We start from the raw sequence: 10,564 nt of genomic DNA on the forward strand, positions 1-10,564 counted from the left end.
GAATATGATCATGAAGAAAAATAATTCTTCTTCTGACATATTTGAATGTTCAATGGTGCAGAAATTGTAACTGCATTTCCATTAACACATAGCCTACACCTGCACTGTACTATAGCTCATACAATACACTGTACCATATTATACTGTCAAGCAGCATATTTTTTTTAATAATCAATTAAAACAGCGTTGGAATGTTTAACAGTTTTTAACACTCTACTGACCAGAATATGGGAGTTGGCATTTTCTCAAACTTCAGGTTTGCTAGCATTGGGGTTTCTCTCACAAGTCAGCAGGGAGCTGGAGTGGAGGGATTACAGAATGAAAAGGAAGGGGAAGTCTCTGTCATTCTGCTTCTTTTCTATATATGCAGTTTCAGACCGGCTTTCAGTCTGTGTGTTGCTTGGTGACACACAAAGCTTGATTTCTGCTAATAAAGGAAAATATACAAAATAACTAAAAACATCAAGTAGGCCTACTCAATATTTAATTACTAATATCAAGAGACATTATAAGAGGAGGGGACACTACAGCACACACCAATTAGCCTGAATTAACATAGAACACTGGAAAAAATGCAAATATACAAATATTTGAGTATTTTGAGAGTAGAGAGATGATAATGTCATTCGCAGTTCTTCATGGGAATGGGCAGAGTTAAAGATCTATTTTTCAAAGCTTTGCTCGCTGTGACTCTCTGATTTAATTTTCTGTATAGCACATGTGTGCACATGTTATAAGAGAAGAGATGTAGTTGCGCGCGGTGGGGGGGGGGGTATTTTAAATATAAAGATTAGAAGTGCAAACATGAATTAAAAAATAATAATCAACATTCCATGAATAAAAAAATATATAATTGTTCATTTTGTGGAGGCGTTGGGGTTTCAGGGCTAAATTGGGATGTTCCTGTCTCATCTGTAGTTATTCCATAATTTACATTATTATCATCAGTCACAATATGCATTACGTTAGCAGAACAGATGGTTTAATATATTGAATACAGTGATTCTGGTCCATCTATATGTTTCTGTGATAGCATCTTTAGATTTAAGCATCTCCAGTGGCTTTCCCAGCAGGTGCGCGAGTACTGAACCATGAAACGGTGATGCTGGAACTACTGCGCCACCCGCATGAGCGCAAAAGGATTGCAAGCACTCAGCGCTTTTAAAACCCCCTGTAAAGCACTGGGGGAGTTGCAGTGCGAATTTGACTCTGACTGAGTAAAAGTTCGCCCGGGATTTCCTTGTGGACCGTAGGACAGATACACAAAAGCATGGCAAACAAAGGACAGCAGCCTCCCTACCTTCACTTGGCAGAGCTGACCGCATCCCAGTTCCTGGACATCTGGAAACATTTTGATGCAGACGGTGAGTACAGGCGCGTCGTTTATTGCACGGATTATGATTATAAGAAAGAATTTAAGTCATAATTGAAATGCTATCATTAAAATAGCAGAAAAAAGTTTGACGCTAACAATTTCCAAACACTTTTGGGGCTAATGAACTAAAGATTTTGTTAGAAATTTATGAGCGAAATAAAACAAAATAGGGAAAAAAAGTTGATTTATGATCTACGGCTTTTGTAATGATGCAGTAATAATAGGCTACATTAATTTGTAAAATATTATAGCCTATACAAACATTTTTTTAATAAGTGCCTTTATATGAAGTTATTTTATGAATCATGCTGTCACGTCATTCATTCATCAGCATTTTTAGAACCCTTCTCGGCACAAATCATGAGCAGACTTTGATCAACATTGCTATTATCTAATAAGTAGAATGTGGCTTAAAATTCTTTGATTGATTCAATTATTAGTGAAGTAACTGTCAGTAACTACAGGGGGGCTCCATATAGAGTCCCATTGGTGAAATTACTTTTACAAGGGTACTATCTCGAAAAAAAAATGTTTTCAGACCGAGGCTGTATATCAAAATGTAGTGAACTGCTCACGTCGACATCATTTTTGTGCATCATGCGCGCGTTGACTGTGATCGAGAAAGAAAAAGTTGTTTCTCTTACACTGTCCATTGTGTTTTTACTCTTTGTTGGGAAGATGGGTGTGTATTCAAGGTCCTCATCACTCAGGACATCTACTGAAGATCACTTACAGGAAGCACATCGGATATTATTCCTGGAGAGTTAGCAGTTGTCTTGCATCCTGCAATATCTAAAGCTGAAAATATCTCATTGACTAATAATTTATGTATTAGGAACATAATCGTATCCGTAGGGCAGATGTTATCGTTAGCAACTTGGTGCCGGTTTCTTTCCTGTTCGTTTCCCGCCGAATGCATATTATTGAAATACAGACAAAAAGTTCCAAGTTAGAAGTGCGCTAGATGCTCGAAAAAAGAAGTTGCGTTTGCCTCAGATGGTAACCATAGCAACAGCGGCTTTTTCTATTCAGGCGGTAAATTTATGAAACAAACAATACAGTCATCCTTTATGAGTTTAGCTTTTATAACAAGTAGCCCTATATCACGAAAAACTTTAGTTTAAGATAATTTACGTTTGTGCTGGGAATGACAATCAAATCAGTTCTTAGAAACGAACCTTAAAAAGCCAGAAAGCTGAAAACCATCGACAAAAATACCACTAAAAAAGTCGAAGGTGCGGAGTATGACAAGTTTATGAGGGATGAATGTTAAAAAGTTACAAAAGTAACCAGTTAATCTGACTCCCACAAGATTGGTTTTAAGGGGGGGGAAATCCACGTCACCACAGAATATCATCTAGAAGATACTGAGAAGCATCTGGAATTATTTTCTATTTAAGATGCATTACCACTCATTTGGCTTGATGGAAATTCGTTCTGTTTTATTATCATGTTTTATTATCATAAGTTTGTTTTTATTAAGTTCATAGCTACTGCAACAGAATGGAATTTAAGATTCAGTGAGTGACACGTTTTGTGTCATAGTCCAAAATGGCCTCTCCAGCACTTCAGTTCTATTTCCAAGATGGCTGGCCATCCCATAAGAATGTAGATGTGCCAGAAGAATGGTGATGAAAGCATAAGTAAATAAAGCCAATAAAGAACATTTAGGTGTAGCATTCAATATGGTACGAATGAAAAACTAATGGTAAATCTATATCTAAAGCATTGGCCATTTTGTATACAAGCTCATCCAGAAACTGTCCACAATGACATTTCCAAAGACATGTTCCAAAAATTCATTGTAAGAAGAATGAATGGTCATATTAGCTCTCAAAATGTCAGCGTAATCATATCGAAAACCAGATGGCAACATAGTCATTTCCAACTCAGCAGGATTCATGTCTGTGTGAACCATAATTATTATGTATTGCACAAATTAGTAGTTTATTTATTCTGGATAGTTCTCTGGCAACAATGTATGTAGTGTTCATTCTCTCAAGCTAGTAAGACTGCCTGTCTTCCTGCAAACAGCTCATAGTATTTTCTCAGCCATGCAGTGAAGGTGTTCACATTTATTATGAATAACAGAAAGAGAGATTAACCACAAATCATGGGTCCAGATGTCTACAAATGCCACTCTAATCCACAGGCAAATTAATCAACAATCATAGTAGTTAAGACTAAGACTTTTCAAACATGATGCCTTTGGAAGAAACACAGATAATAGGATAATTCTAATGAACTTATTTTAGTTCTCACTTCACATAAATTACAATCACTGTTGTGATGTATTAGGCCATGCACACAAAATCCCATTTCAAACACGCATACACAAACACATATTTTCTTTGCATGAAGGGCCAATTCCCTGGCATTGGAAATTACCCCCAGATGGTAATATTACATTTATTTGTGGAGGCGATTAAAAATTTCAGCAGTAGCATCAAGAAGACTCTCCTTTTCGTCTTTTCAAATAAATGGCTTTAAAAGGCTCATACTGTAAGGCCTCCAATTAGAGGAAAAAATGGAAACGAGAGAGCCTTCAAAGCTTAACTGGGAGACTAGCCATCAAAAGTTTTTAATTAAGAACTGTGTTACTTGGATTTGGGTGCCAGCCAACAAACCAATCTAGAGTTAATCAGCTTCAAAGCAGCCATCTAGGCAATCTCATTACTTAGCATTTCAATTGAGAGACGGTCGTTATCTAGTCATATAATGACAAACATCATTGTGGCTTAAGACATCTCAGTAAGTACTGAACCACACTTCCTTATATTGCAGGAAATGGCTACATTGAGGGTAAGGAGCTTGAAAACTTCTTTAGTCAGCTGGAGATTGCACGGAGAGGAGCTGGTGTGGTGAGTATACAGACAAGTGAAGGAGTATTAACAGAACATCTCATTAAGAAGCACTGTATCTTCCGAACTTAAGTAAACTTCATTGTGTTGTAATCATTGTGCTTAAACTGAAAGATTGTGAGAATGTTACTCTTTTTGCATGATCAACTCAAAGTACATCATCAAAGAAGCTTAAAGGAATAGTTCACCCCAAAAAAAGAAACTTCTGTCATTTTTAACTCACCCTCATTTCATTGACATTTTTTATTCTGTGGAACACCAAAGGAGATATGATGAAAAATGTCTTTGTTGTTGTTTTGGACCCCTTTGACTTTCATTGTATGGACAATTGAAGCATTCTTCAGAACATGTTCTTAAGTCACACAGGTTTGGACAACATAAGAGTGAGTAATTGATAACAGAATTCACATTTTTGGGTGAACTGTATCTTTAAGATATTGATGGAAATCAAAGCTGCTGTTTATTTGTATCACTAGCATTGGCTCAATTAATGGCATGATTTGGGGGTGAGACTACCTAATTGGAAGATGAAGGCAGGCCTGAAACTTTATCTTAACAAATATTCATAACATTCTTTATTGTGGCAATTCTATGTCTAATTCTAACACTGGGAAAAAAAAAAGAGTAGAAAACGTCCAGACATTTTCCGTTTCATTTCCTTCAACTCCAAAATGCAGCACAATGCAATGCATAATTTAAAATATGAAGAAAACAACTGTCAATACACTGAATTCAATATGTAAAATTCCTTCATATTAAAACTATACTTTGGGCCGCATTTTACTGACTTTTCTTTGAGGGAACCGTGTGCAAATCAAATGTATAAAGACCCCAGATGACTAGGCAGATGGCATGCAGGAAAGATAAGAACGGAGATTTTATCTTCATCCCTGTATGTTCCACAAATAAAACAGAGGGAGCCTCACAAATAGTCTCATAAAGTTAGTAATGCTATATTATCTGCCTCACAAGAGGCAATGAATATGGCACAAGGCAATGCACAACGTACATCACTCTTAAAGTGAGAGCTTTTTCCTAACCTGAGAAGCACAAACTGAATAAAGCTTTTACAATAAGCAAAGAATGTGAAGAAGATTCATCTTGTTGTGCTTTCTTCACACAGGACCCATCAAATGCAGCCTTTAAAGAGAAGATGACAGAGTTCATGCATAAATTCGACGAGAACAAAGATGGCAGAATTGAGATGTCTGAGGTAGAAGAACACATCACTTAACACGTCAACGTGACTCTGCTGTTGACACGTTCATAAATATCAGATAGACCCCAATTATCCCATAAAACTTTCCGAGAAGAGGAAACCTCTAATCGCACTCATCACTTTAAGAGTAGTCCAAAAAAAACATGGTATTAACTAGAAAAAAAAAAGGTTTTCAATTCTTTTTGCTAATCCACTTACTCAATCCACTTTTCATCAGCTGGCTCAGATCTTGCCCACAGAAGAGAACTTTCTCCTCTGCTTCAGACAGTTTGTGGGATCCAGCACTGAATTCATGACTGTAAGTGATGATGCTACTTTTTCATTTTATAATCCGTGGTCATTTATATATTGATAACACAAAACTCTTCTTGGTCGCCATACAAATATCTTCCCTATTAAAATCTAATATGCATAGCCAAATGCAACATTTCAGAGAGTTTGATCATCAGAAATTGACTGCCACAATGATGTATTATGTCAAGTTGAATAGAGAGTGGAGCTAAAGAGAAAGGGATGCTTTTTAATCATCCAGTGTGGTAGGCAAGCTTTTTAAAGGGCTAGAATGAATAAGTACAAACTTCTATTTTCAGACTCATGTATTATAGATGCGCTGCTGTAATTCTCTGTAGACCTGTAGAGGGAGGCATCTATCTTTGATAAGAGCCTGTGATGGAAACAAGGCCAGCTGCTAGATTAAAACATTCATTAAATGGCATTTCTTGCTCCTTGTTTTCACAATGCACAGCTGATTTGAATGGAAAATACAGAGGGTATAATGAAAAGGCCAGTGTGATTAACATAAGAATCATTTGCCAATTATTTCTTCACCTCCACTCTTCTATTCTTCTCATTTGTCCAACCTCAGATAAATTGATGTATAGCTGTACTCTGCTGATAGTACAGTTACAATATCTTTGTACGTCTATCTGTATCTGTAGGCCTGGCGAAAATACGACACAGACCGCAGCGGCTTCATTGAGGCTAATGAACTTAAGGTAAGATTTCTATCACTTTCCCTGCTGTGGTCTTCATAACAAGTCTCAAAAGAGTTTTGAAAGCTGCTAATGTGATGAGGCAGATGGAAACTATGCAAATCTCTCTGGATTTGGCTGGCATTCCAAAGAGAGTATACAAATCATTACAAAAGCAAATGAAGCAATGTTCACTGAAGAGACGATGACCTCAGAGAGTAAAACATATGTCACTAAAAACACTTATTTTAATTTTAATTGTCTTTTTAATTCCAACAGGGCTTCCTCTCTGACCTGCTAAAAAAGGCAAACAGACACTACGATGACCAAAAATTGCAGGAATACACACAAACAATAGTAAGTGGTTGTATTTGTGTTGCATTAGTCAATGTCTTATACCTCCTAGTGTCTTATGTTTATTAATGGCATTTATTTTTTAATGACAAAAAGCTTTTTACTCAATAAAAGTCATTTAATTTTTAACACATATATAAAACTTTTAAAGTGCTATTTCACCTTAAATTTCTTATTCCAATACCAAATTAGTTTGCCACCATGCTTGAAGGAGTTGTTCATTCACTGACCCCACGGGTTGTGTCTGCACTCCAGCTGTGTGTTAACATATGTCCATTCCTTAAGGCCAGAGACAAACTTGAGTTATTTCAAGGCAAGTCAGCTGGACAATTGAGATCCTTAGTTGTCCTCTAACCATTGTGAAGAACAAAAATGATGTGCAACAATAGGAAATATTGATTTCATAAAGCAATCTGATGCAGGATTTCTTTAGTGTGTGAACATTTAAACTGAGCCGTTGTCTCCCTTTCTAGCTCAAGATGTTTGATCTGAATGGCGATGGCAAACTGGGTCTGTCTGAAATGGCGAGGTGAGAAATTATCTGGTAAAGTAAAAAATAAAAAAAGTTACAAATCACTTTGTAAGACACATCAATCAAAACCCTTTTTTTGTTTATTTAAGGCTTCTGCCGGTTCAGGAGAATTTCTTGTTGAAGTTTCAAGTAAGAAGTTTCAAGTACATTTATACATTACGTTTTTAGGCCTCATGAGCTTCCTAATGTCAAATATTTTTGACACTGAAAGATGTTTTATTGCCCAACAGGGCGTCAGGCTGACTGCTGAGCAGTTCAACGCCATCTTTGCATACTATGATAAGGTAATGTATAATCCAGCAAGAACAGCGTAATGTCTTCTGCAGGGCCTTCTAGGGTATTGTATAGATTTGTATGCACTGTTGCAATGTTGCTGGAAATTTTATCTTCCCCTCCTTCGTGAGGGCCTTCTGAATGCAAAACAGCGTCCCTGTTCACCTGCGCAGGTAAATGAGCAGAAGGAACTGCACCTGTTTCTCTGCCCACATCTTCCAGTTTGGTGGTATCATCATTTGGAAAAGGATTTAAAATGTTCAACAGTATAAGTGCCAACCACTAGTAATTACAGAAATCCCAATGAAAATGGCTGCAAGATGAAAATTGCTATTTAATGTGGTGCTTCCACAAGTTCATAATCAGTCCTTTTCCAGTTAACTTACACAGACCATGCTTATGCCCTTTATGAAGACAAGATTATCTAAACCTTGTTCTACATAATCAAACAATTTTAAGTTTAACACAATATCTGTGAGACCATTAGACAACATCACCCTCTCACACGCTAAGGCTAAACTAGAGGCTTGCTGTAACTATAACTATCATTATAAGCCAATATGATCCTGTTAATACAAATTCTGTATATAGAGATGCTATAGATTATATTTTTTATATTATTTTTATATTTTTTGTTAAAGTTTTATACATTTTGTTGTGTTTTGATGTTAAAATATACTGTATCTATAGTTTTGTAAATTTTTATAACAGTTTTAGTTATTTTAATACATCAAGTTAAACTAAATGAAAATTATATATATATATATATATATATATATATATATATATATATATACATATTAATATATATATATATATATATATATATATATATATACACACAAATTAATTTATTTTAAATCTATTATACTTTATACTAAGTTTATTTTAAGGAACTTTTTTATTATTATTATTATTATTATTATTGGTAAGTTTTAGTTTTAATTAACTAATGAACCTGATACCTGTGTCTTATTTTTTTCTATGGGACACAAAAGCTGACATTTTTTTTAGTTTTACTGGTCGTTGATTTCTATGCTATAACAGTGAATGGAGACTGAAGCTTTCAAGTATCAAACACTTTAAAATAACAAGAGTCTATACAACTTGTACACTATATTTCAAGTTTTTTGAAGCCATATGATCTAAATATAACCTGCTCTTCAATAAAGATCTTGAGTCTATGAGAGCTGAATGAATGAGTTGATCTAGTTCACCAAAGGATTCACTGAATAATTCATCCACAAATTGGACTGATCCAGTCTCACTGAGTGATTTGGTTGTTAACAGTTAACAGTTACATTTCATTGTGTATTTTATGGCTCCAGAGGACTTTAAAGTCTAGAGAAGAGAAATTAGTACAATCGTCCTCATTTGTTCCACAGAACAAATGGTTTTCTAAACTGTAACAAGCAGAATTTAACAGGTGTTGTTATTTGCTTTCAAGGATGGAAATGGCTATATTGATGAGCAGGAGCTGGATGCTCTCCTGAAAGACCTCTATGAGAAGAACAATAAGGTGAGATAAGAAGGCTCAGAATTCTTCTAGCATTTGACATTGACACATAAGGAATGCAATCCCACAAATTGTAATTGTGTTTAACCTCAGGACGTGGACTCTAAGAGCCTGACTGGTTATAAGCAAAGCATCATGGCACTGTCAGACGGGGGAAAACTGTACCGCACAGAGCTGGAAATTGTCCTTTGCCGGGAGCCCATGCTGTGAATCGAAGCTTCCTGACCTCCATCTCAGCTCTGTTCAATACTGTAACCAAGTGCATGTGCCGGGCACCCCATTCCCCTCCCATCCCCCTCTCTAAATGAGTTCTGAAGAAGTCTCTCCTCTCTCCTTCTTTCCTTCCCATTCCCACACCCCGATCGCCACTGCTTTCCTTTGCCTACAAACTGCAACTACTATGATGCCCTTTGCTCAAATTTTAAACTATATATTTAAAGAAGAAACTTTCTGAAGCAGACAAATGGTGTAGCAGGCAAATGGTGTAAAATGGTTAGATATGTGATATATTTATTTGGAGTGCTTGGCTCCAAATTCTTCTTCTGGTTTCTTCTCTTTTGTTTGGTTTCCTCTTTTGTTTGTTTTTGACCTCATTTCATTTAATTCCTGCCCAATTATGTTTGGGTTTGTGGTGTTTTTTGGCGGATACTGTTTAAGGATGTAACTAAGAGCATTAATAAAAGTTATGTGATATACATTTTGTGTTTTATTGGTTTTGTTCATTTTGGGGGAAAGTTTTTCGAGAATGCATTAAAATATATACAATAGTAGAGACATTCCTTTTACAGAACAGAACATCCTATTTCTTTAAAAATGGCCTTTGACACATGTAACATCTTATCCAGGCAGTCAGCTCCTCTGTGACATGCTGGATGGAGACATCACATTTCAAGAAAAATCATTCCTAATTGTGTCCAGGATGCTTTTAAACCACATTAAATAATGTATCTGCTAGACTTTTCTCTTACATAGCAAGAGTTTGTAGAAATTCCTATCAATTAATCATCAGAACATGAATAATTTATCCCAATGCAGTTTTGGTTTTACAAACTGTGTTTCTCTACACTGTCATCATTGCTTTGGTATACACTGATAATTATCTGATCTGACCAATTCTATTTAACATTCGATATAATATTTTAGTTCTAAAAAAAACATTCCTGTATCTGAAGATGACCTTTTCAAGTAAAAAATAATACTGATAATTAAGTGATTATAATTATTTTTCTTAAACACTTCTGCGAATTCTGCATACAAAAAAAAATAATAATAATAATTTTGCATGCACTCAAATACCAGTGAGAATCTAGTTAAAAGCAAATGAACTGTAAAGGAAAATAATATGCTAAAAAGGTTCCTCAGCTCTAAACATTTTGCTTTTAAAGAAAGTTTCGCCCACCACTTCGTACCTACTAAATACAATTAAAAGAAAGCATTCACAGTCTGGTATAATGTATATATTG

The 10,564-nt window shown here is 35.6% G+C and overlaps 1 protein-coding gene across 1 annotated transcript; it reads left to right on the plus strand.

Annotated features, from left to right (window-relative positions):
• The first annotated feature begins 1,176 nt into the window (after positions 1-1,176).
• LOC132155676 (calretinin-like) lies at positions 1,177-9,407 on the plus strand. The gene is made up of 11 exons (XM_059564397.1): positions 1,177-1,364; positions 4,160-4,236; positions 5,360-5,449; positions 5,673-5,753; positions 6,394-6,450; positions 6,706-6,783; positions 7,254-7,309; positions 7,402-7,441; positions 7,543-7,596; positions 9,033-9,104; positions 9,195-9,407. Exons 1-11 carry the CDS (start codon positions 1,271-1,273, stop codon positions 9,309-9,311), a joined length of 816 nt encoding a protein of 271 aa, XP_059420380.1. The 5' UTR covers positions 1,177-1,270; the 3' UTR covers positions 9,312-9,407.
• Positions 9,408-10,564: the final 1,157 nt, after the last annotated feature.

The sequence above is a fragment of the Carassius carassius genome, chromosome 13 (assembly GCF_963082965.1).
Source record: "Carassius carassius chromosome 13, fCarCar2.1, whole genome shotgun sequence".
NCBI classification, from domain to species: Eukaryota; Metazoa; Chordata; class Actinopteri; order Cypriniformes; family Cyprinidae; genus Carassius; species Carassius carassius.